Below are 23,134 nucleotides of genomic sequence, written 5' to 3' on the forward strand. Positions count from 1 at the left end.
ACCACTGATGCAAGCCTTTTTAATGCCCGAATAGTAGCTGGTTGTGGAACCCTGCCAACCTCCTTCACCACTGGGGAATGAGGTTTCTCGGCTTCTTTGAAAGTATCACAGAATTGAAGTGAGGTAGAAGAGCAGAGATTTTTAGCTGGATTGAGCAGTCTTTTTTACTGGGCCACAGTTCTCTGCTGCTTTCAGAGAGAGCAGAGAAACCGGCTTTCAGTTTGTGTTGTATTGGATTCTCCCAAGCACTTATTAAAGTGCTGTGCACATAATAAGCACTTAATAAATACCAGTGATGATTATGAAGCGGGTGGGAGGTGGCGGGAGGAAACGTGGCAGGTAAGGAATTTCCTGCACTGATTGGACTTAACATTGGATGGAGCTTATGGATCTCTGGTTTTGACGCATTTTGTTTAGAACCAGGAGTGCCCATCTACCCCAAGTTCTTCCATAACGCTGCTTTTTTACTACACGTGTTGGGTCAAGCGGTAATAGGGAGCTAGGGAACATTTTTCCAACTAAGTGTACCCGTCTGGATAGAGCTGAATTGCTGTGTCTAAAGAAACCACTGTGTGCCCGCCCCAGCCAAGGTGTGCATGTAACTATCAAACTGCACATAGTTTGAACTGTAATGCTAGTTTTCCTTAAAGTGAGGTTAATCAGGAATGCAATCCCTGTGCTGTAAGGAAACCAAGTATACATTAGTACCAAATGCTTAAACTGGCCAGTAGAGCAAAAATGATTCTTTTGAATGAAAGCTTTAAAGTAATAATTGTGATATTTACTGTGGTATTTAAGGGCTTACTATGTGCCAGGCACTGTTCTAAGCTCTGGGGCAGATACAGGATAATTGGTTTGGATTTGGTCCCTGTCCCACATGGGGCTCACAGTCTTAATCCCCATTTTACTGATGAGGTGACTGAGTTGCAGAAAAGTGAAGTGACTTGCCTAGGGTCACGCAGCAGACAAGTGGCAGACCTGTGATTAGAACCTAGGTTCTCTAACTCCCAGGCCCATACTCTATCCCAGGCCATGCTGTTTCTCTATATTTGTAATACAGAAATTATGTCATTTTGTTTTTTGTGGTGCCTCTAGCAAGAAATAAGAATTCACCAAAGTATAGGCTTGCTTTTATCAATCAATGGTATTAAGCGCTTACCGTGTGCAGAGCACTGTGCTAAGTGTTTGGGAGACTATATATATATATATATATATATATATATGTCTATATTTGTAATTTACTTATTTATCTATTCATTTATATTAATGTCTGTCTCCCCTTCTAGACTGTGAGCTCATTGTGGGCAGGGAATGTGTTTGATGTTATAGTGTACTTTCCCAAGTGCTTAGTACAGTGCTTTGCACACAGTAAGTGCTCAGTAAATATGATTAGTAATACAACAGAATTGGTAGACTCGTTCCTTGACCACAACAAATTTATGACATGCTTTAGTTTTTCTTGATGCATTGGAGTTTTTGTTTTATTTTTCAAATATAACAAACTTGTGAACTTTTTTTCCCTAGAGTTTGGAAAAGATATTGGATATATTTTTGCCCTGGGCAGAATTTTCTATTTAACAGACGCCTTGGATTTTCTTTTTAATGTATTGTTGAACTACGCTGCCATCTTATTTAGGTTTGAAACCAGTGAATTGCCAAATAATTACACACCCTGCCATATTACCTCTCCAAAAGAAATATAATGGATTTTTAAAAACAGTTCTTTCATTGCTTACACTAAGAATTGGAAAGAGAGTGAGTGAAGGCTAGTTTATAGGAACAGGATCTGAGGAACACGTTACACTTTCCCTTTAGCAAATTTTAACCTAAATTGATGATCAGAAAGAGTTCAGAGAAATTCATACATTCTTAAATGAAACAGTAATATATTGCTTTGGAGAAAAATCTGCCTCTTATTATGAAAGAAAACCTATTTCAGATTAACATGGGTAAACTGAATACATGAAAAGCATGATCCTGAAATTTAGGAAAATCTTTCATTTTCCAACTGTTAAAATTTATCTTTCTAGCTCTCACTAATATGCGCTCTTTAGTAAAGTTATTAGGTAGCATATTTTGTTTTTAAAAATCTATTTTGAAAGTTTTTTTCTTCTCCCAAATACCATAGACTTTACTAAATTTTCTTTTTTTCCTAAAGCAAGCATGATCATTTGATGTCTGCTCCTTTCTGAAATAAATTTTGAAGAATACCTTCCTTAATTTATTGGGAAATTGCCTTTTGACATTATTACTACAGTTATTTTTATTAATAGTACTACATGGAATTAGTCTTACCCAAGTCAAGTTGAAAATGTTAAAATTTTCCTGTAACTACTTAAACCTAAACTATAGTATTTCGATTCCTTAAAGGCTTTTAATTCTGAGTTTTAAGTTGATGAGTTTTGTCTCCTTCATAATTCCTATGTGGTATTTTAATTTTAGGCATTTCCTTTTAAGTGGTGCCTCCCAAAGTAAGTAGCTCATGATATGGCCAGGCTAAAAATCTCCTCTTAAGGTTTTCAGAGATAAGTCCAATAATTTCACTTTTTAATCTCAATTTTTAAATCTGGAGAGTAGCACCATCTACTGGTAGTGAAAAACAATAGTCTATGACAATTCAGCATGGGATTATTTGCAGAGCATGAAGACAGTGGATACATTAATAGGAATTTATATGTTTTAACATCCTTTCCCTGGGGCAAAATTGAGATTTTGTAATTCTATATACAATAAATATTTTCCTTCTACTGGGCTTCTCCCTGTCCAAATAATAATATAAATCACAACAAGCCACAGGTTTGAGTGCTGCTCCAAACTACTCTGAGATGAGACAGAATGAGAGAAATATACAGGGTGGTGACCTTGTAATTCTACATCATTCTTCTACCAAGAGTGACAATATTTTAAGTAAGAAAACCTCTTGCCAGTTCTCTATTATTACTCTTATTATAATTATTTTATATGAGCTCAGCTCTGTATTGTGAAATGCATGAAAATTCAAATATTCAGGGTGGTTTTGGCAGTGGGTGTGTCAGGCACACACATTACAGCGATTTTGTAATTTTTTTTACAGCTTGATATAATTCTTCTGTACTTGTTTAGTTCACACTTGAAATGATCAATCAGTGATATTTGAGTACTTTTTGTGTGCAAAGCACTCCACTAAGCTCTTGGAAGAGTAGAGTACAATAGATTTGGTAGATAGGATCCCTGCCCTCAAGGAGCTTATGTCTAGTTGGGGTAGACAACTAGACGGCCATTAAAATAAATTTCAGATAGGGGAAGCAGCAGAGTGTAAGGATATGTGCATAAATGCTGTGACACTGGGGATGAGGTCAAGCTTAATTAGTAGCTGCCAGTTACTAAAGCCTTGGAGAAGCTGTATGGCATAGTGGAGAGAGAGAGAGCACAGGCCTGGGAGTTAGAAGGTCATGGGTTCTAATCCTGGCTTTGCCACTTGTCTGCTGTGCGACCTTGGGCAAGCCATTTCACTTCTCTGGGCCTTAGTTACCTCATCTGGAAAATGGGGATTGAGACTATGAGCCCCATGTGGGACAGGGACTGTGTCCAACTCCATTTGCTTGTATCCACCCCAGCACTTTAGTACAGTGCCTGGCACAGAGTAAGCGCTTAACAAATACCATCATTATTATTACTTATGTTAGACTTCTTTGTGGTCCTATTGGTTCTACGCATGTGTAGTTTTGCAATTCCCATCGTGGCCGGTTAAGTGGAATTTTAACAATAAGTGAAAAACCGAAATGGAAAAACAAATTCCAAGGATCACTTTGAGTCCACATTTCGGTCCCGTCATTTCTGGTCAATTCTATTTTCACCTTTAATCCTTGCTCATTTCTCAGCCATATTCCTGATCCAACACACCCCTCTTGGCCAGGGCTTCACTTCTATACTCAACCATCCACACTGTGACCTTTGCGTGGCTCAAGCCAAGCGGAATGGCTTTAAAATTTACAGGAAATTAAATGACCAATTTTATTCCTCCCCCATCCCTTTCCAGCAATCATATTTATTGAGAGCTAACTGCGTGCAGAGCACTGTACTAAGCACTTGGGAGAGGACAATATAACACTACCCGACCTTTCCTCATCATTTATGTGAAGTCTTTTGTACACACCAACCGTAGGCCCTGGTAGTGGTAGTAATAATAAATGTGCTATTTGCAAATTGCTTACTGTGTGCCAAACGCGGTGCTAGGAAGTGGAGTAAATACAATCAGATCGGACACGGTCCCCTGTCCCATATGGGGCTCACAATCTGAGGAGGAGAGAATAACAGGTATTTCACCCCCATTTTACAGATGAGGAAACTGAGGCACAGAGAATTTAAGTGAATTGCCCAAGGTCACACAGCAGGAAAGGGGCAAAGTCAGGATTTGAACCCACATCTCCTGACTCCTAGTTCTGGACTCTTTTTCACTAGTCTCTGCTAATATTTGTCCATGGGTAAGCTTACCTGTAAAGTCCTTGTTAATGGCTCAAAATAAAATTTAGGTCAGGCAAATAGGGGTTTGGACTTTGGATTGCCCTTAGATTTATGGTATTTGGTATTTGCCTCACCGCATTTATGAACATAGCTATAAATCATTCATTTATATTAATGTCTCTCTCCCCCTCTAGACTGTAAACTCATGGTGGACAAGGAACGTGTCTACCAACTCAGTGGTATTGTAATAATAATAATAATGATGGCATTTGTTAAGCGCTTATTATGTGCAAAGCACTGTTCTAAGCGCTGGGGAGGATACAAGGTTACAAGGTGATCAGATTGTCCCATGTGGGGCTCACAGTCTTCATCGCCATTTTACAGATGCGGTAACTGAGGCACAGAGAAGTTGAGTGAGTTGCCCAAAGTCACACAGCTAATTGGCGGAGCTGGGATTTGAACCCATGACCTCTGACTCCCAAGCCCATGCTCTTTCCATTGAGCCATGCCTAACCTCTTAGTACAGTGCTCTACCCACAGTTAAGCACTCAATAAATGCCATTGATTGAAACTTCTAGTTTTCTCTCTGAATTCCAGTCTTTCTGTGAGTAAATTGTTGCTTGTAATTTGTGTGTTGTGGTAATTCCCTCTCAAAATGTTTGATGAAAATAGCTTCTTATGCCTGCAAGACTCATCCCAGGCCATGAACATAGAATCTTGGTCAGCTTTTGTAATTCTCCAATTGCCCTGGCTATTCTTGGGGAAAATCACTCACCCTGATGACCTCACCATGAACTTTCAATTCCCTTGCTCCCAACTGCCATTCCCATTCCTCACCTTCCCCTTCCCCTCTCCCACCCAGCTTTTTACCTCCCTCTCCCCCACCAAGACCACTCCCCCTCACCCCCTACCAAGGATCCCTCTGTACCAGCGCCAATCCTCCACTCCTCCCTCCCAGCCCCCTTCCCTGCCCCCACCACATCCCAGTTCTCCTTTCCCATCGCCACCCCTCTTCCCACTCTCCCCGCCTAGGCCCCCGCCAACTCATCCCAATCCAAACCCTCCCCACCCCTCCCTCGACTGCTACTGCCAAGTGTGGCCTCTGGAATCTCCGCTCCGTTTTAAGTAAGATCCCTTTCATCCTGGACCTATTCCTTTCCAGCTCTCTACTCCTCCTCACCCTAACTGAAACATGGTTGTCTCCGGACGACACGGTCTCTTCTGCTGCTCTCTCCATTGGAGGCCTCTTCTTCTCCCACTCCCCCAGACTCACTGGAAAAGGAGGAGGTGTTGGTTTCCTTCTCGCCCCCCAATGTTGCTTTTGCACTATCCCTCCTCCCCCTTCCCTTTCCTTCCCTTCCTTTGAAGCCCACATTATTCGCCTTTACCACCCCCTCCAGATTCTTGTAGCCGTCATCTACTGCCCCCCCGGCCCCACCTCCAACTTCTTTAACGACTTTGACCCCATCCTCACCTTCCTTCTCTCCTTTTCCATGCCCACTCTGATCCTCGGAGACTTCAACATCCACATGGATATCCCTGATGACTCCTCTGCTGCCTGCCTTCTATCTCTCCTTGATGCTGCCAACCTCTTGCTCCACCCCACCTCACCCACTCACCAACTTGGTCATACCCTCGACCTCATCATCTCCTACCGCTGCACTGTGTCCACCCTCACCAACTCTGAAATCCCTCTCTCTGATCATAATCTTCTCACCTGCCTCCTCACTCACACTCCTTTCCCCTGTAAATCCGTATTACTCCCTCACAGAGATCTCCGCTCTCTTGACCCCATCCATCTTTCTGAGCGCCTCACACCCCACCTCGCCTCCCTCTCCTCTCTACCCAGTCTTGATGATCAGATTACTGCGCTTAACTCTACCCTTTCTACTCAGCTAGACTCACTCGCTCCCCTTTCCCTTTGCCGCTCTCGTACCACTAACCCACAGCCCTGGATCACTGCCACTGTCCGCCTAATTCGCTCTTATGCTTGAGCTGCTGAACGCTGCTGGCGAAAGTCTAAACACCATGCCAACCTCGTTCACTTCAAGTTTATCCTTTCCTGCCTTAACTCAGCCCTCTCCTCTGCCAGACAAAACTGTTTCTCTTCCCTTACTGACACCCATGCCCATCATCCCCGTCAGCTCTTCTGTACATTCAACTCCCTTCTCAGGCCCCCGGTTCCTCCCCCTCCTCCTTCCCTCACCCCCAACGATCTGGCCTCCTACTTCATTAATAAAATTAGATCCATCAGGTCTGACCTCCCCAAAGTCACTCCCCCCCCCCTTCTCCAACCCCCCGGCTCTCAACACACTCTGCTACTCTCCCATCCTTCCCAGCAGTATCTTCAGAGGAGCTCTCCTTCCTCCTCTCAAGTGCTATTCCGGCCACCTGTGCTTCTGACCCCATTCCCTCTCATCTCATGAAATCTCTCGCTCCGTCCCTTCTCCCCTCCTTAACTTCCATCTTCAACCGCTCACTCTCCACTGGTTCCTTCCCCTCTGCCTTCAAACATGCCCATGTCTCTCCCATCCTAAAAAAAACCCTCTCTTGACCCCACCTCACCTTCTAGTTATCGCCCCATCTCCCTCCTACCATTCCTTTCCAAACTCCTTGAAAGAGTCGTCTACACGCACTGCCTCGAATTCCTCAACACCAACTCTCTCCTCGACCCCCTCCAGTCTGGCTTCCATCCCCTACATTCCACGGAAACTGCCCTCTCAAAGGTCACCAATGACCTCCTGCTTGCCAAATCCAATGGCTCATACTTTATCCTAATCCTCCTCAACCTCTCAGCTGCCTTCAACACTGTGGACCACCCCCTTCTCCTCAACACGCTATCCAACCTTGGCTTCACAGACTCCATCCTCTCCTGGTTCTCCTCTTATCTTTCCGGTCGTTCATTCTCAGTCTCTTTTGCAGGCTCCTCCTCCCCCTCCCATCCCCTTACTGTGGGGGTTCCCCAAGGTTCAGTGCTCGGTTCCCTTCTGTTCTCGATCTACATTCACTCCCTTGGTGACCTCATTCGCTCCCACGGCTTCAACTGTCATCTCTACGCTGATGACACCCAGATCTACATCTCTGCCCCTGCTCTCTCCCCCTCCCTCCAGGCTCGCGTCTCCTCTTGCCTTCAGGACATCTCCTTCTGGATGTCTGCCCGCCACGTAAAACTCAACATGTCCAAGACTGAACTCCTTGTCTTCCCTCCCAAACCCTGCCCTCTCCCTGACTTTCCCATCACTGTGGACGGCACTACCATCCTTCCCGTCTCACAAGCCCGCAACCTTGGTGTCATCCTCTACTCCGCTCTCTCATTCACCCCTCACATCCAAGCCATCACCAAAACCTGCCGGTCTCAGCTCCGCAACATTGCCAAGATCCACCCTTTCCTCTCCATCCAAACCGCTACCCTGCTCGTTCAAGCTCTCATCCTATCCCGTCTGGACTACTGCATCATCCTTCTCTCTGATCTCCCATCCTTGTGTCTCTCCCCACTTCAATCCATACCTCACGGCGCTGCCTGGATCGTCTTTGTCCAGAAAAGTTCTGGGCATGTTACTCCCCTCCTCAAAAATCTCCAGTGGCTACCAATCAATCTGCACATCAGGCAGAAACTCGTCACCCTCGGCTTCAAGGCAGTCTATCACCTCGCCCCCTCCTACCTCACCTCCCTTCTCTCCTTCTACAGCCCAGCCCGCACCCTCCGTTCCTCTGCCGCTAATCTCCTCACTGTACCTCGTTCTCGCCTGTCCCGCCGTCGACCCCCGGCCCACGTCATCCCCCTGGCCCGGAATGCCCTCCCTCCCAACATCCGCCAAGCTAGCTCTCTTCCTCCCTTTGAGGCCCTACTAAGAGCTCACCTCCTCCAGGAGGCCTTCCCAGACTGAGCCCCCTCCTTCCTCTCCCCCTCGTCCCCCTCACCATCCCCCCCCATCTTACCTCCTTCCCTTCCCCACAGCACCTGTCTATATGTATGTATGTTTGTACATATTTATTACTCTATTTATTTATTTATTTATTTTACTTGTACATATCTATTCTATTTATTTTATTTTGTTAATATGTTTGGTTTTGTTCTTTGTCTCCCCCTTCTAGACTGTGAGCCCACTGTTGGGTAGGGACTGTCTCTATATGTTGCCAACTTGTACTTCCCAAGTGCTTAGTACAGTGCTCTGCACACAGTAAGCGCTCAATAAATACGATTGATTGATTGATCTTGATACTCATCTGAGTTGTTATAGGAAGGTCGTCTGAATCCAACAATAGCACTATCTCATTATTTTTGAGGCTCTAGCTTTTGACCAAACTGGTGGACTCTCCACAAAAATGTGCTTTGCAACTAAAGCTTTGGACAAGTGTTAGATTTCATTTTTCCTCTTCCTTCAGCTTGTATTTCCATTCACAAATATCTATTTTAAATTTCAGGTATCTTATATTTTATTGCCCACATGACCTATTCTACCAGTGCTTTTCTTTCCCGCCTCTACAAATATTGGCTGCAGGGATGAAGGAAGTGACAAGAACATGGAAAATACTAGGTGGAATTGCGCATGCTAATAGTCACTACAAAAATGATTGGTTGATCATGATAGCAATCGGATGGGCCCGAGGTAATACTTAACATAATTTAAAAAACATGATTTATTATGGTTTTTTTTAATTTCTTTGTGCCAAGCGCTGGACTAGATCAGGCAAAAGATCAGATATGGTTCCTATCCCACATAGGGCTCCCAAATCTAGGTGGGGGTGAAATCTGATATTATGTAAAAAAAAAAGGCACAGCTGTATTTTCATGTATAAAGTGCCCAAGAGATTCTTTATCAAAAGTACTCACATTCATGGATGCAGTTTCTCCATTGGCACTGTCATCTTCAGTCTGAAGGGTGGCTTTATAATTCTACTGTGGAGTCCTAAAGGAAACTGTTGTTCGTTGGGCTAGTGTGCCAGATAACGGAGAGAAGTGTAGCTTTTCAGGGTACTATTTCCATAATTCCTGATTTTTCATTTCACGATTTGCTCGATCCTCGGATAAATTTCGGCTTGCATGTAATCAAGTCCCTGGATCCCACATGGGGCTCACAGTCCGAGAGTGGATATTGAATCTTCATTTTACATATGAGGAAATTGAAGTACAGAGAAGTTGTGACTTTTCCAAGGTCACACAGCATGCAAGTAGCTGAGTTGGGATTAGAACCCAGGTCCTCTGCCTCCCAGGCCCGGGCTCTCTCCATGGCAAGGGGTTGGCCGAGGACCCCAGGCAAAAGTGAGGTGTAGAAGTAGTTTTGCTGCTCAACTTCATGGTAGTGTGGAATTAATAGAAGTCTGTATCCCTGCAAATGTCATATTTTATTTCCTCTACATTTAATGCACCACCATTATACTTTGAAGAAATGAGTCTTATCTCTTTGATTTCTTTGACATACCTTCTGAGATTAAGGGAGAAAATGTTTTAAAATCGTCATCATGTAATTATGTTTTTCCCTGAAAAGGTATCTGAGTAATAATTCCTTTTACTCAAATTTTAGGTGCTGGTGGGGGCCTAATCTCAAATTTTGAGCAGTTGCTAAGAGGAGTCTGGAGACCTGAATCAAATGAGTTTCTGCAGATGTCCTAGTAAGTTGATGGAAATCATACTGAAACTTTATTATCTTTGGATCTTAAATTCAGAGTATCTGTTCAGTAGATCTGAATTAGGCTCCCTTTTCAAAGACACAGTTTTGGGATATTGAGCATTCAGGGAAGCTGAAAATAGGACATTAAGGCTAAGCAAGACTCATCTTTTATGAGTGCACCTATTTTGTTCTGGAAGTCTATGACTCCAATTTTAGCTTTAAAATCCACCTTCATTTTTAAGAAGATAAACTGGAAGAATGGCTTTGTGTTTGAAAGTCCACTAAATAAAGTCTCATGTGGAAAGAGATACTGATCATATCATTTGATTCAAAAAATAATAGCAACTAAATTCAATATCAGCTGTAATGATGGGTAGCAAAGTACTTAGGGAGTGCAGACCCAAGTGGATAGGTGACACAGAAGGAAGGGAGAATAAGGTGGGGAGATGAGAGGTTAGTAAGGGAGAGCTTCCTCAATCTGTTTATTGAGCGCTTACTATGTGCAGAGCACTGTATTGAGACTTGGGAGAGTACAATACAACAGAATGAGGTTGGGGGATACATGATTTTAGAAGGATTTTGAAGATGGGGAGCATGGTGGTCATTTTGAAGGGGGAGGGAAGGTATAAGGATGGGATCAGCAGTGAGATAGGGTGGGATTTAAGTTCAGTGAGTAGGTTGGTGTTGGAGGAGTGGAGTGTGTGGGCTGGACTGTAGTAGGAAATCAGCAGGGTTAGGTAGAAGGGGCCAAGCTGACTGTCATAAAGCCGATGGGAAGGCGTTATCCCTCCCCATTTTTTTTATGGTATTTGTTGAGCACTTACTATTTGCCAGGCACTATTCCAACCGCTGGTGTAGATACAAGGTCATCAGGTTTGTCACAGTCCATGTCCCACAAGAGGCATACATTCTTAATCTCCATTTTACAAATGAGGGAACTGAAGCACAGAGAAGTGAAGTGACTTGCACAAGGTCATGCAGTAGGTGGAACCATGATTAGAACCCAGGTTCTTCTCACTCCCATTCCCATGCTCTATCCACTAGGCCGTGCTGCTCCCCATTAGTCTTTAAGCCCTGTGTGGGACAGGGACTGTACCTCATCAGAGTGCATTTGATATCTACCCCCAGGGCTTAGCACTGTGCTTGGCACATAGTAAACGCTTAACACGTTTACTGTTAGTAGTAGTAGTACATTGTTAGTAGTAGTAATAATACGTGTTGGTCCAATATGCATTTGTTTGCTCTTGTTTTTAATCACTTGGATCGGTTACCTGTTATGTTTGGCAGTTTTGTATTAATTTGTCTCATTAAACCATAAGCTTGAGGGCGGGGACCATGTCTATTATTTTTATTGTATGTTCCCAGGACTAGTGCTCTGCATATAGGTCCTCAGTAATTCATTCATTTATTCAGTTGTATTTATTGAATGCTTATTGTGTGCAGAGCGCTTGGGAGAGTAAATTGCAACAATAAACAGACACATTCCCTGCCCTCATATAAGTGCTTTTGATGATGATGATGATGATTTAAAAACATATTAAGGAGGTGGGGATCCTAAGTTGTATAAAATAATACTGGCTTAACATTGTGGGTGGAGAGGGGTTAAGTCAGATGAGATGGTGGAGGTAGAAAGGCATCATGAGGGGAAATAATCCTTACGGTTAGGAAAGATAGCTGACCTTTTTTGAAAGACTTAGCAAACTCCAAAAAAATTTTCCCGAAGAAACCAAATGCAAGTTTAGTTCTTTCTTTGGTAAAATCAACTACCAAATTGTTTAGTTGACCTACATTTTAACGTGGTGTTCATTCCCATGTAGGTGGATAAAGTTCAAACTTATCCAAAGCAGCTTCTCTTGTCGCTCCACCGCTGATCTCCTCACCGTACCTCGCTCTCGCCTGTCCCGCCATCGACCCCCGGCCCACGTCATCCCCCGGGCCTGGATTGCCCTCCCTCTGCCCATCCGCCAAGCTAGCTCTCTTCCTCCCTTCAAGGCCCTGCTGAGAGCTCACCTCCTCCAGGAGGCCTTCCCAGACTGAGCCCCTTCTTTCCTCTCCCCCTCGTCCCCCTCTCCATCCCCCGTCTTACCTCCTTCCCTTCCCCACAGCACCTGTATATATGTATATATGGTTGTACATATTTATTACTCTATTTATTTATTTATTTATTTATTTTACTTGTACATTTCTATCCTACTTATTTTATTTTGTTGGTATGTTTGGTTCTGTTCTCTGTCTCCCCCTTTTAGACTGTGAGCCCACTGTTGGGTAGGGACTGTCTCTATGTGATGCCAATTTGTACTTCCCAAGCGCTTAGTACAGTGCTCTGCACATAGTAAGCGCTCAATAAATACGATTGATTGATTGATTGATTGATTGTCTCTTGATGGAGGGAAAGAAGCTCCTAGCTCTGCTTAGAAAATGCCTTTGAACCTCATACAATAGAGTCTGATTGACTGCATTCCAGTGTTCTCACTGGGCAGATAATGAAATCAACTTGCCAGAATCCCTTAAAGAATCTTTGATTGTTTTATTCTCCTGGCTAAAGGAGGCCAATATGTAAGGTGGGGCCTGTCTGGAAGGAAGAGGCTCTGGTTATGCAGATTCTCCATGATTGCTAACTCCCATTTAGTATTTCAGGGTCAATCCTGTGAACTTTATAGCTGAATATTGGTGCAATCCCAAGGATCCACTAATTGGAGGTTTCAATCTTTAGGTGACTCCCTTGCTCCTTGTGGTTTTAATCAATCTCTTCCATCCTTATGTTCCCTGTAGACTGTAAACTCATTGTGGGCTTACCGTTTCTGCCAACTCTGTTGTACTGTACTCTCCCAAGCGCTTAGTATAGTACTCTTTGTCTAGTAAGTGTTCAATAAATACCATTAATTGGCAATCATATTTCCTTGCTCTTATAAGCACAGATAAATCAGAATGTACTTTAGTAGTGCTATCATTATTTGCCATTAAGAGCACTTGGCAATTAATGTCACAAGAATGCTTAGTAATTTGGGGTAGGTAGAGTCTGAGTATTTTGGCAACAATTCCAAACCGTGATTTTTAAAGTATTGAAAAGTCTAGAAGGTATTAGTTTTTTATTGACTTAAGACATGTTTTATTTTCAGTCCTGTCAAAGTAACTCTGTTGGGGGCAGTTCTCTTCACATTACAACATACCAAGTACCTGCCAATAGAAAAACATAATCTTATGTTTTTCTATACCAGCTTTCTGGTATTTACAAAGGTAAGATTCATATACATTTTCTTGCATTAATTTTTTACAAATGCCACAGTTAATTTCTCTCCTAGTAGAATGCTTTAGAGCCAAGTTGCTTCGTTGAAAGCATCATCTCCCTCTGAGCATCTTTGGATAAATGTAAAACCTTGATAAAAATGAAAGGGGCCTTCCGCAAGAACCTCATTAGAGTGAAAGAAAAGCTGGTCAAGTTGAGAATGTTGCGTATGGGGGAAAAGCATCCTAACATAGAGAGTGCTTATGTTGCCCTAGAATGAGTGAATGTAAATCAGTTGGAGGGAGAGACTCTTTTTTCAGAAATTTTGCTTTGTTGATCAACACAACCAGAGCTGAATGATACAATTTTAGGGAAGATATTTTTTTTTTTTAAGTGTGAAACAAGACTTCCAGGAGCTTCTTCCACTGAGAGCCAGTGCCCCCCCTAGACTTTAAGCTGCTTGTGGGCAGAGAGTGTGTCGACCAACTCTGTTATGGTTAACTTCTACCAAGTGCTTAGTCCAGTGCTCTGCACACAGTAAGCGCTCAGTAAATACCATTGATTGGTTGATCTTGTGTTGAATCCTAATATCCTAGTCCAGAGGTTTTTCAACTGGGGTGCCCCTGTATGTGAAAGTACCTTTAGGGTACTTTTATGGTTGTAGGAGCTCTGGCCAATCTGACAGCCAGGGGCAGGAGCAGCAGTTCCTGGAGGTGCTTGGTACTGGACTTCCTGTAGTTAGCCCCGCTGCAAGAGGTGATCCTTTAGGTATGTAAGCACAAATTCTGGGAAGTCGTCAGTGACAGTAGCCGGAGTTTCTCTTCTCACACACTCTGGCTATTACTGTTCCATTATTAGATCCGGCTCTAGTGAGCATTTCTCTTAGTATGGAAGGGAGTGGAGAGGACCTTTTGCCTTTTGTCTTCTATTTCTTTCATTATATTTTCCACCTCCCTGGCTACCTGTCCCTTTCGACAGTACTCTTTTTAAGTATTTTGTATGTGATATTTACTGGGATCATTTATGAGACGTATTACTGGCAGCGAAACAATTCAGGTAACTTACTGTGGAATTTAAAGTAGATCTCACGACAGCGATCTGTGAACTGTGTTCTCTGTTTTCCTCTACCTTCTGCTAACTCTTGAAAACTCAAGGTGAATTTGGATGTGTTTGAACAAACCAAGGAAAGATTTTGTTTTGATATAGAATTAGTTGATTCTATTTTGAATTGAAATAGTTATTTTGCACCCAGGACTACACTAGAGTGTGGACCGTCTTTATTTTGAAAATAGTTGAAATTATGCATGGTTCTGGGTGTTGGTGATGTACTTTCCCAAGCACTTAGTACAGTAAGTGGTCAAAAAATCCGATTGAACAAATGGATAAACGGTGCATTTGTAGTTATTTTATGATGATTTCAAGGTTTGACCTTGTACTTTGTAGGTAACCATGATGCTTGTGGGCTGTGCTGACTCTCCCATTGCTTGTTTGGAGACTCTACTGAGTCGAGTGTTGTTCAGCATCCAGCAGGCTTCACCCGAAGTAAAAGATGCTGTTGGATCACGCCCGTGTGATTCCACCTCTTGCCCAACAAATGCTCCTTGTGAAGGTGCGGTTTGCAAGAAGTCAACTAAGAAGATGGAGTAAAATTCTCCTGAGTTAGTTCCATACGGCCAAAGTTATTTTTTTTCTTGTGCACCTATAAAATTGGTGTAATAGTTACTGTGATCACTTAAGTAGCTTTATTTTTTATGAAACTAGTAGTTTTAAAGTGTTAGAGGAAATAAGCCTAGAAGGAACTCATAAAACAATGAAATTCAGTTACTTTTAATTTCTTTGTGTTTCATATATCTTTCTACTTGAATATTTTGACTCGACTTGCACTGTTCTTTACCTGCTGTAATTTCAAGGTACAGGAGGCACTTGACACTATTTGCCAAGTTCTAGTAAGCAATACATGTTGTGCAACTTTATGCTAAAACATTTGTATAAAAACCTGATTACCAGTTTATATATTAGGGTATACTATGTGTTTTTTTTACTAACATTGTATTAGTACAATGTGTTTTTGAAATCCATTTAGTTTTTGTGGGAACTGTATATAATATTGAAATCCCAACTCAAAACTGCCTGCCTTCCTCCATGTTGTTTTACAAATGAATATATTTTTTAAAACCCAAGATGGGGTTTTCCTTTTTTGGCTCAATTATTAATCATATGTTTTCCATCCCCAATTTTTTATTTTCTTTCCCCCACAAAGTACATTTGTAACAGCTGTAGGAGAGATTACTGACTTTTCCCAGTACTGTGCATTATTGGTTCATCACACTGGACTGAAATTAGCTTCTCACTTTGGGAGAGAGGGTAAGGGTGCATCATTTAGGGGGGTAAAAAAAAATCCCTTTTATAGGTTTTTTTTGCAATTTGAAGAATTGAGCATTTTCTCAAACCATCTTTTGCCTTCATTTCCATCTTTGAAACCTATTTGCATGTATCTAATTTTGTTTTAAGTGAACACACTGTACAAGCAAACATATATTTAAATTAAGCCAATTATCTCTATGGCAAAACTCAACCTGCCCGCTCTAATGTGAACTGCACCTTAAGTAACTGTTGGTCGTTGGCCCGTGTTCAAATAATCAAACCAAACAATAAAAACATGAATTTATATTTGGACATGGAATAAGAGTGGTGGTTTTTTTTTTTTTTTTGGCCAAACAGTTAATGACACAAAGGCAAAGTAAAATAACTTGTCTTGTTCTAAGTTGTACTTTTGAGGTACGATAATGAGCTCCCTTGCATGATATACCAGGGAGCTGGAACCTGCCATCACCAAAGAATTAAGTACCCAGGTATCTTGGGATGGTTCAGAATTACTTATTTCCCCATCCAAGTAGCTAGTTAACAGGTATCCAAAACCCTAATTAACTGATATAGACATCAGCAGATTCTATTCTTCAAACATTTTTTTGTACCTGTTAATTGGTAAATTTATTTTCAAAATTCTGATGAACAAGGCTTTGTATATTTTAGACTTGACTATTAAAATTACACTTGATGTTCTTATGATTAATTTCAAATATTTCCTTCCCAGAAAACACTGAACTGTGAACTACCGAGCCAAGTAATCCAATTGTTGTCTAACAAATTAACATGTGACACAGTATAAATAATTTGTTATTTATAGATTATTATAGTTGAAGCAGTGTGCTGTTTTACCTTTGTACTACATGTGGACTTATTAAATAACACTGGTTGAAACATAACATTTATTAAATATCAAAAATATACTGTATTGTTCTTTTGCTTTCTCTGTACTTTAATATAGCAATGCTTTTTGCACATCATCAATTACTTGTCAAAATGCAGATGGCTTTCCATCAAATATCTTCTTCCCCTTAATCTTGAAACATATATGAATTAAATATGTTGAATTACAACTGAGCATATGTTGAAATAATCTGAGTGAACATTAGCCGAAGAAAACATCACACAGAGAAGCTGAAAAAGATTAAACCATGTTACTTATACACTTTGTAAGGGTAGCAGGCCAAAACATATTGGTGGTGATAATTATAATGGTATTAAGCATTTAATGCATGGTACACACTGCTAAATGCTATGGTAGATACAGTATAATCAGAGTAGAGTCTGACCTGCCCCACAGGGGACTCACAATATGGTGGAGAGAGGAGGAATCTGAGGTCCAGAGAGGTTAAGTGACTAACCCTTGCTCACACAGGTGGTTAGAAGAACTGGGGTGAGACCCCAAGTTTCCTGTCACCCAGGTGATACTGTTTTCCTCTAGGCTATGCTGGCTCATTTTGTAATGAGAAGAACTGAGAATGGTGAGAGATTTTGAAAAATGTTGATCACAGCTGCAAATCAAAACATTCATTCATATTTATTGAGCACTTACTGTGTGCGGAGCACTGTACTAAGCACTTGGAAAGTACAATTCAGCAATAAAGAGAAACAATCCCTGCCCACAATGGGCTACCAGTATAGAAAAGGTAGGTCACATGTTTGGCTTCTAAATCCATCTTCCTATGAGTAGGTATAACAGTGCTGTCAGCTCTTAACGAATACTACAATTATTATTTTTATGTGCTTACTATGTGCCAAGCACTGTACTAAGCCCTGAGGTAGATACAGGATAAGCAAATTGGACACAGTCCCTGCTCCACATGGGGTGCACAGTCTAAGTAGGAGGGAGAACAAGAACACAGGCTTGGGAGTCAGAGGTCGTGGGTTCTAATCCCAGCTCTGCCACTTGTCTGCTGAGTGACCTTAGGTAAATCACTTCACTTGTCTGTGCCTGTTACCTCATCTGCAAAATGGGGATTGAGACTGTGAGCCCCATGTGGGACAGGGACTGTATCCAACTTGATTACCTTGTACCTACCCCAGTGCTTGGCACATAGTAAGCACATAACACCATTATTATTATTGTTATTATTATTCAGATGAAGAAACTGAGGCGCAGAGAACTTACATGACTTGCTCAAGATCACAAAACAGGCAAGTGATGAATTGTGTGGCCTAGTGAAAAGAGCCCAGTCCTGGGTTCTAATTCCAGATCTGCCACTTGTCTTCTGCGACCTTGGGCAAGTCATGTAATTTATCTCTGCCTCAGTTCCCTCATCTGCCAAATGGGGATTCATTATTCATTCATTCATTCAGTTGTATTTATTGAGCACTTACTATGTGCAGAGCAGTACTAAGCGCTTGGGAAAGTACAACAGTAAACAGTGACATTCCCTGCCCACAATGAGCTTACAGTCTAGAGGAGGGGACCTATTCATTCACTTAAACTGGGAGCCCCACGTGGGACCTGATTATCTTGTGCATACCCCAGCACTTAGTATGGTGCATGACACATAGTAAGTGCTTAAAAATTCCACAAGTTATATTTTTATTATCCTCTAGACTCTATGTTTGTTGTGGGCAGGGAAAATTCATTCATTCATTCATTCAATCATATTTATTGAGTACTTACTGTGTGCAGAGCACTGTACTAAGCACTTGGGAAGTACAAGTTGGCAACATATAGAGACGGTCCCTACCCAACAGCGGGCTCACAGTCTAGAAGGGGGAGAAAGACAACAAACAAAGCATATTAACAAGATAAAATAAATAGAATAAATATGTACAAATAAAATAGAGTAATAAATACATACAAACATATATACATATTTACAGGTGCTGTGGGGAGGGGAAGGAGGTAAGGCATGGCATGGGGGATGGGAAGGGGGAGAGGAAGGAGGGGGCTCAGTCTGGGAGGGCCAGACTGCCAGCTCTTGTACTCTCCCAGGTGCTTAGCACAGTGCTCTGTACACAGTGAGTGCTTAATAAATGATTGATTGATTGATTAACCTAGGTCCTCTGACTCCAAGACCTATGCTCTTTCCACTAGGTGAAAGCACACACCTGGGCAAATGACCTTACTCCAGAGCGGCTTTGTTCTTCAAGCCCCTAATAAAATTTCAAAATGGCAGACCTGGCCAAATGAGCTGTGGAAAAAGCTAATCTCATAATAAGAACTTAAGCGTGATGTGTCAACTAATGATCGACCACCAAATAGCATAGCAAGAAGAAACAGAACACATTGGAAAAGTGTGGAGCCCTAGAAGTTACTGTAAAACTAGGGGGTGGATAAAAAGGAAAACATGCCAAGTATTTCACTTAACATATTTATTTAAATTAACACAACAAATAGTGGTAAACTGAAAATAATAGTGGGTGATGGAATTTTAAACAATGAAATAGCTAACTTGTCTATTGACTGCAGAGTTATTGAGGGAATAGGGAACTTGGAAAGCATTTAGTATAGTGTTTTACAGATTTGAACTTTTTCAAATTTTGGGCCAAGTGACTTGGAATAAAACCAAATCTTGGGCTGCAGTCTTACAAAGGGTTAGATGCCTCAAGGATAGATGTATTTATTGTCTTATTTGACATCTTGATGAGCTGGGAGAGCTTGATTCATTAATTCATTCAATTGTATTTATTGAGCACTTAGTGTGCAGAGCACTGTACTAAGTGCTTGGAAAGTACAATTCAACAATAGAGACAGTCCCTGCCCACACCGGGCTTACAGTCTAGAAGGGGGGAAACAGACATCAAAACAAGTAAACAGGTATCAATATAAATAGATAGAATTATAGATATATACACATCAAAACAAGTAAACAGGCATCAATATAAATAAACAGAATTATAGATACATATATACACAAGTGCTGTGGGGCAGGGAGAAGGGGGTAGAGCAAAGGGTGTGAGCTGAGGCAAAGGGGTACTTAGTCTGGGAAGGCTTCTTGGAGGAGGTGAGCCTTCACTAGTGCTTTGAAGGGGAGGTGTGATTGGTAGATTTGAAGAGGGAGGGCATTCCAGGCCAGACGGAGGACGTGGGCCAGGGGTCGACAGTGGGATAGGTGAGAACGAGGCACAGTGAGAAGGTTAGGACCAGAGGAGTGGAGTGTGCAGGCTGGGATGTAGAAGGAGAGAAGGGAAGTAAGGTAAGAAGGGGCAAGGTGATAGAGAGCTTTGAAGCCAATAGTGAGGAAATTTGATGAAATTCGTGGAGGGCAAGCTGTTGCAGATAATAATAATAATGGCATTTATTAAGTGCTTACTATGTGCAAAGCACTGTTCTAAGCACTGGGGAAATTACAAGGTGATCAGGTTGTCCCACAGGGGGCTCACAGTCTTAATCCCCATTTTCCAGATGAGGTAACTGAGGCCCAGAGAAGTGAAGTGACTTGCCCAAAGTCACACAGCTGACAAGTGGCGGAGCCGGGATGTGAACCCATGACCAGATGTCATTAATGACAGAAATAATACAAAGGGATGACAGTTCAGAAAATTCTTCTGCTTCAAAGAATGTAGCCAAACACAGAGCTCAACAAGTGTTGGTTTAGTTCACAAATCAAATAGAAATACTGCTTGGTGGTAGTAATGGTGAGTCATGGATGGCAACTGCTTTTTTTCCCCTTCCTATTTTCTTTTCCTTCTGCTTTCCTGGAGTTACAGCAACACAGCACCCTCTGAGAGCTTTGGATGGCAGGGAGAGGGGAAAGGGGCTTGAAGGGAAGGGAAAAGAAAGAAAATGGATGGCAGCAAAAGTATAAAAATCCCCTCTGATAGCAAAAGAAGCAGCGTGGCTCAGTGGAAAGAGGCTGGGCTTTGGGGTCAGAGGTCATGGGTTCAAATCCTGCCTCCACCATTTGTCAGCTGTGTGTCTTTGGGCAAGTCACTTAACTTCTCTGTGCCTCAGTTACCTCATCTGTAAAATGGGGATTAAGACTGTGAGCCCTCCATGGGACAACTTCATCACCTTGTAACCCCTCCAGCACTTAGAACAGTGCTTTGCACGTAGTAAGCACTTGATAAATGCCATTATTATTATTATTATTATTATTATTAATAAAAGAAACACCACAAGGAAAAGCCAGTCTCCCCAGTGAAGAAGCAGGAAAACCATTGTCCTCTAAATGCCAATAAGAGATTAGCCTACTTTTCTAATTCAAAGGTGCCTGTCACTTGAGTTTTAACTGCCCCTTTCTAAGTAACCTTTGGATATAGAACCTCAGTCCAATAAGCACTTCATTTCTCAAAGGAGAAAGGTTTAAAAGAAAAGTTTTGTGATATTTCCTTAGAGGAAAGGAAAACTGTTCTTGGACAACACCTGTCCAACAGGTTCCTGAGGCTAATCAGGAGTCCTACCTAAACATATGATTTCACACACACACAAACAAAAAACCCACCAACCTCACCCGCAGGGCCTCAAATAAATGGTTTTCATTTGATCTGTTTAAACTCTGACAAAAGCTGCTGATGCAAAGCCTCCAGATGTTGCACTGGAAAAAGGCTGAAAACATTTCCATCACGAGGATGGATGTGAGACTTTTCTTTTCCCCAAATGGATGCTTATTTTTCCCCATGCGCTGAACAAGAGGTGTGCAGTTAGTCTTAAGAAAGCTCAATAATCAGGAATTTCAGGGGGGAAGCATTCTTCAGTACCTGGAATAAGAGAGGGAGACTGTAAGCTTGTTTTTGGCAGTAAATGTGTCTGTTTGTTATATTGTAATCACCCAAGTGCTTAGTACAATGCTCTGCACACAGTAAGCCCTCAATAAATACGATCAAATGAATGAATGAGACTCTGGAAGATGCCTGAAAGGACTTTCCCAAAGCCTGCATACATATTCAAATCCAAGGAACTTATTTGTTATACTGAACAGATTGACCACTTTGGCTTGTTTCACAGTTGGAGCCCACAGATATTTATGTTTATAAAAAATTTCTTTAAAAAGGCTTGCAGAAAATTCATACTGCTAATCCACCCATATTACAGTCAGACCCAGGAAACACACAGACTCACTCACTGTGAAAGAGAGGGGCACAAAAATGATTGTGTTGGCCACTTAGATGTTCAAACAAAAGGATTTATATTAAACAACCTTGTTTGGAAATGAAAATAAGCCTGGATAAAAGTTAATACTGTAAATGAGGAGAAAATAATTCCAGATATAGAAACTTGCTAAAAACACAAAACCCATCCAAATCCAAACTAACTGCTTAGCAGCTGAAGACTCATCTGGAATAGATTAAAAAGTGAGGCTGAGCCCAGCTTCTTCTGACATTAAAGGTTCTCCAACCTTAGACATTGCTGCTAATGAGTTCACCCAGGCACTAGTTTGTTCTGAACAGGTTTCATTATACTTCAGCCTCAGAATATGCAATAGATAGAAAATTGGTATTCCACAAACATGTTTTTCTTGGGCCAGCTGATAAATATTTGAAGATTATCACATGACTGACAAAAGTCACATGACTGGCTCAAGTCAGGGGAGAGTTTGTCGTCAGAGGGGGAGAGAGTCACATCACCAACTGTGGAGCATCTTGTCTAGAAGGGTGAGTCTGACCAATTTCTTGATATGGGACTTTTTTTTCCCCAAATGGATGCTTATTTTTCCCCATGTGTTGAACAAGAGGTGTGCAGTTAGTCATAGAAGCAGTATGGCTCAGTGGAAAGAGCATGGGCTTGGGAGTCAGAGGTCATGGGTTCGAATCCCAGCTCCGCCACTTGTCAGCTGTGTGACCTTGGGCAAGCTACTTAACTTGTCTGTGCCCGTTACCTCATCTGTAAAATGGGGATTAAGACTGCGAGCCCCACGTGGGACAACCTGATCACTTTGTATCCCAACAGTACTTTGCACATAGTAAGTGCTTAACAAATACCATCATTATTATTATTATGGGTGAGAAGTGCAGTGCTCTGCACACAGTAAGCACATAATAAATATGATTGAATGAGTTGTAAGTTAAATCCAGATAAGGAGTGATGCTGGCAGAGGTAAATATCTACATCACCCCAAGAAGACAATTTATGGGTAACAGGTGAAAGTGAGTTTGGTTTCAATGATAAACACCTGATATTCAACCAATCCTCAGCCTTACAGCATTTCCAAATCCTTACACTCTGTCATTTCCTCTCTCTGTAACTTATTTTAATGTCTGTCTCTCCATCTAGACTATAAACTTATGGATGGGGATTGTTTTTACCAATCCTTGTGGTCTCCCAAGTACTCAGTAGAATGCTCTGCACATGGTAAACTCTCAGAAAATACCATGGATTGCATAATTGCCATAGTTCTTTCTATTGCTCTGACTTGCAGTTCTCACCTAGGTAGCTGAGAATAGAGGTCTCTTACTATTAGTCTAGGGCCTGAAGTTTATGTACGGCTAATTGGGAGGAAGAGTGTTTCTGTGTGTATTTATGGTCTAGAAATTTTAAATTGATTCCCACTCATGTTTCAACAGAGGTTAAGCTTGCAAACTCTGGTGCCAG

At 41.8% G+C, this 23,134-nt stretch overlaps 1 protein-coding gene across 2 annotated transcripts in view; it reads left to right on the forward strand.

The window, feature by feature from the left end:
* The window catches only part of TMEM38B (transmembrane protein 38B), a 36,609-nt gene extending 20,042 nt beyond the window's left edge, over positions 1-16,567 (forward strand). For both annotated transcript variants that reach the window (XM_038770046.1, XM_038770047.1), the window contains 4 exons: positions 8,869-9,053; positions 9,969-10,056; positions 13,175-13,292; positions 14,725-16,567. In XM_038770046.1, the coding sequence (XP_038625974.1) occupies positions 8,869-9,053; positions 9,969-10,056; positions 13,175-13,292; positions 14,725-14,928 (595 nt within the window). In that variant the 3' untranslated portion in view covers positions 14,929-16,567. The remainder of the gene's footprint in view (positions 1-8,868; positions 9,054-9,968; positions 10,057-13,174; positions 13,293-14,724) is intronic.
* Positions 16,568-23,134: the final 6,567 nt, after the last annotated feature.

Source organism: Tachyglossus aculeatus, chromosome X4 (assembly GCF_015852505.1).
Source record: "Tachyglossus aculeatus isolate mTacAcu1 chromosome X4, mTacAcu1.pri, whole genome shotgun sequence".
Classification (NCBI taxonomy): Eukaryota; Metazoa; Chordata; class Mammalia; order Monotremata; family Tachyglossidae; genus Tachyglossus; species Tachyglossus aculeatus.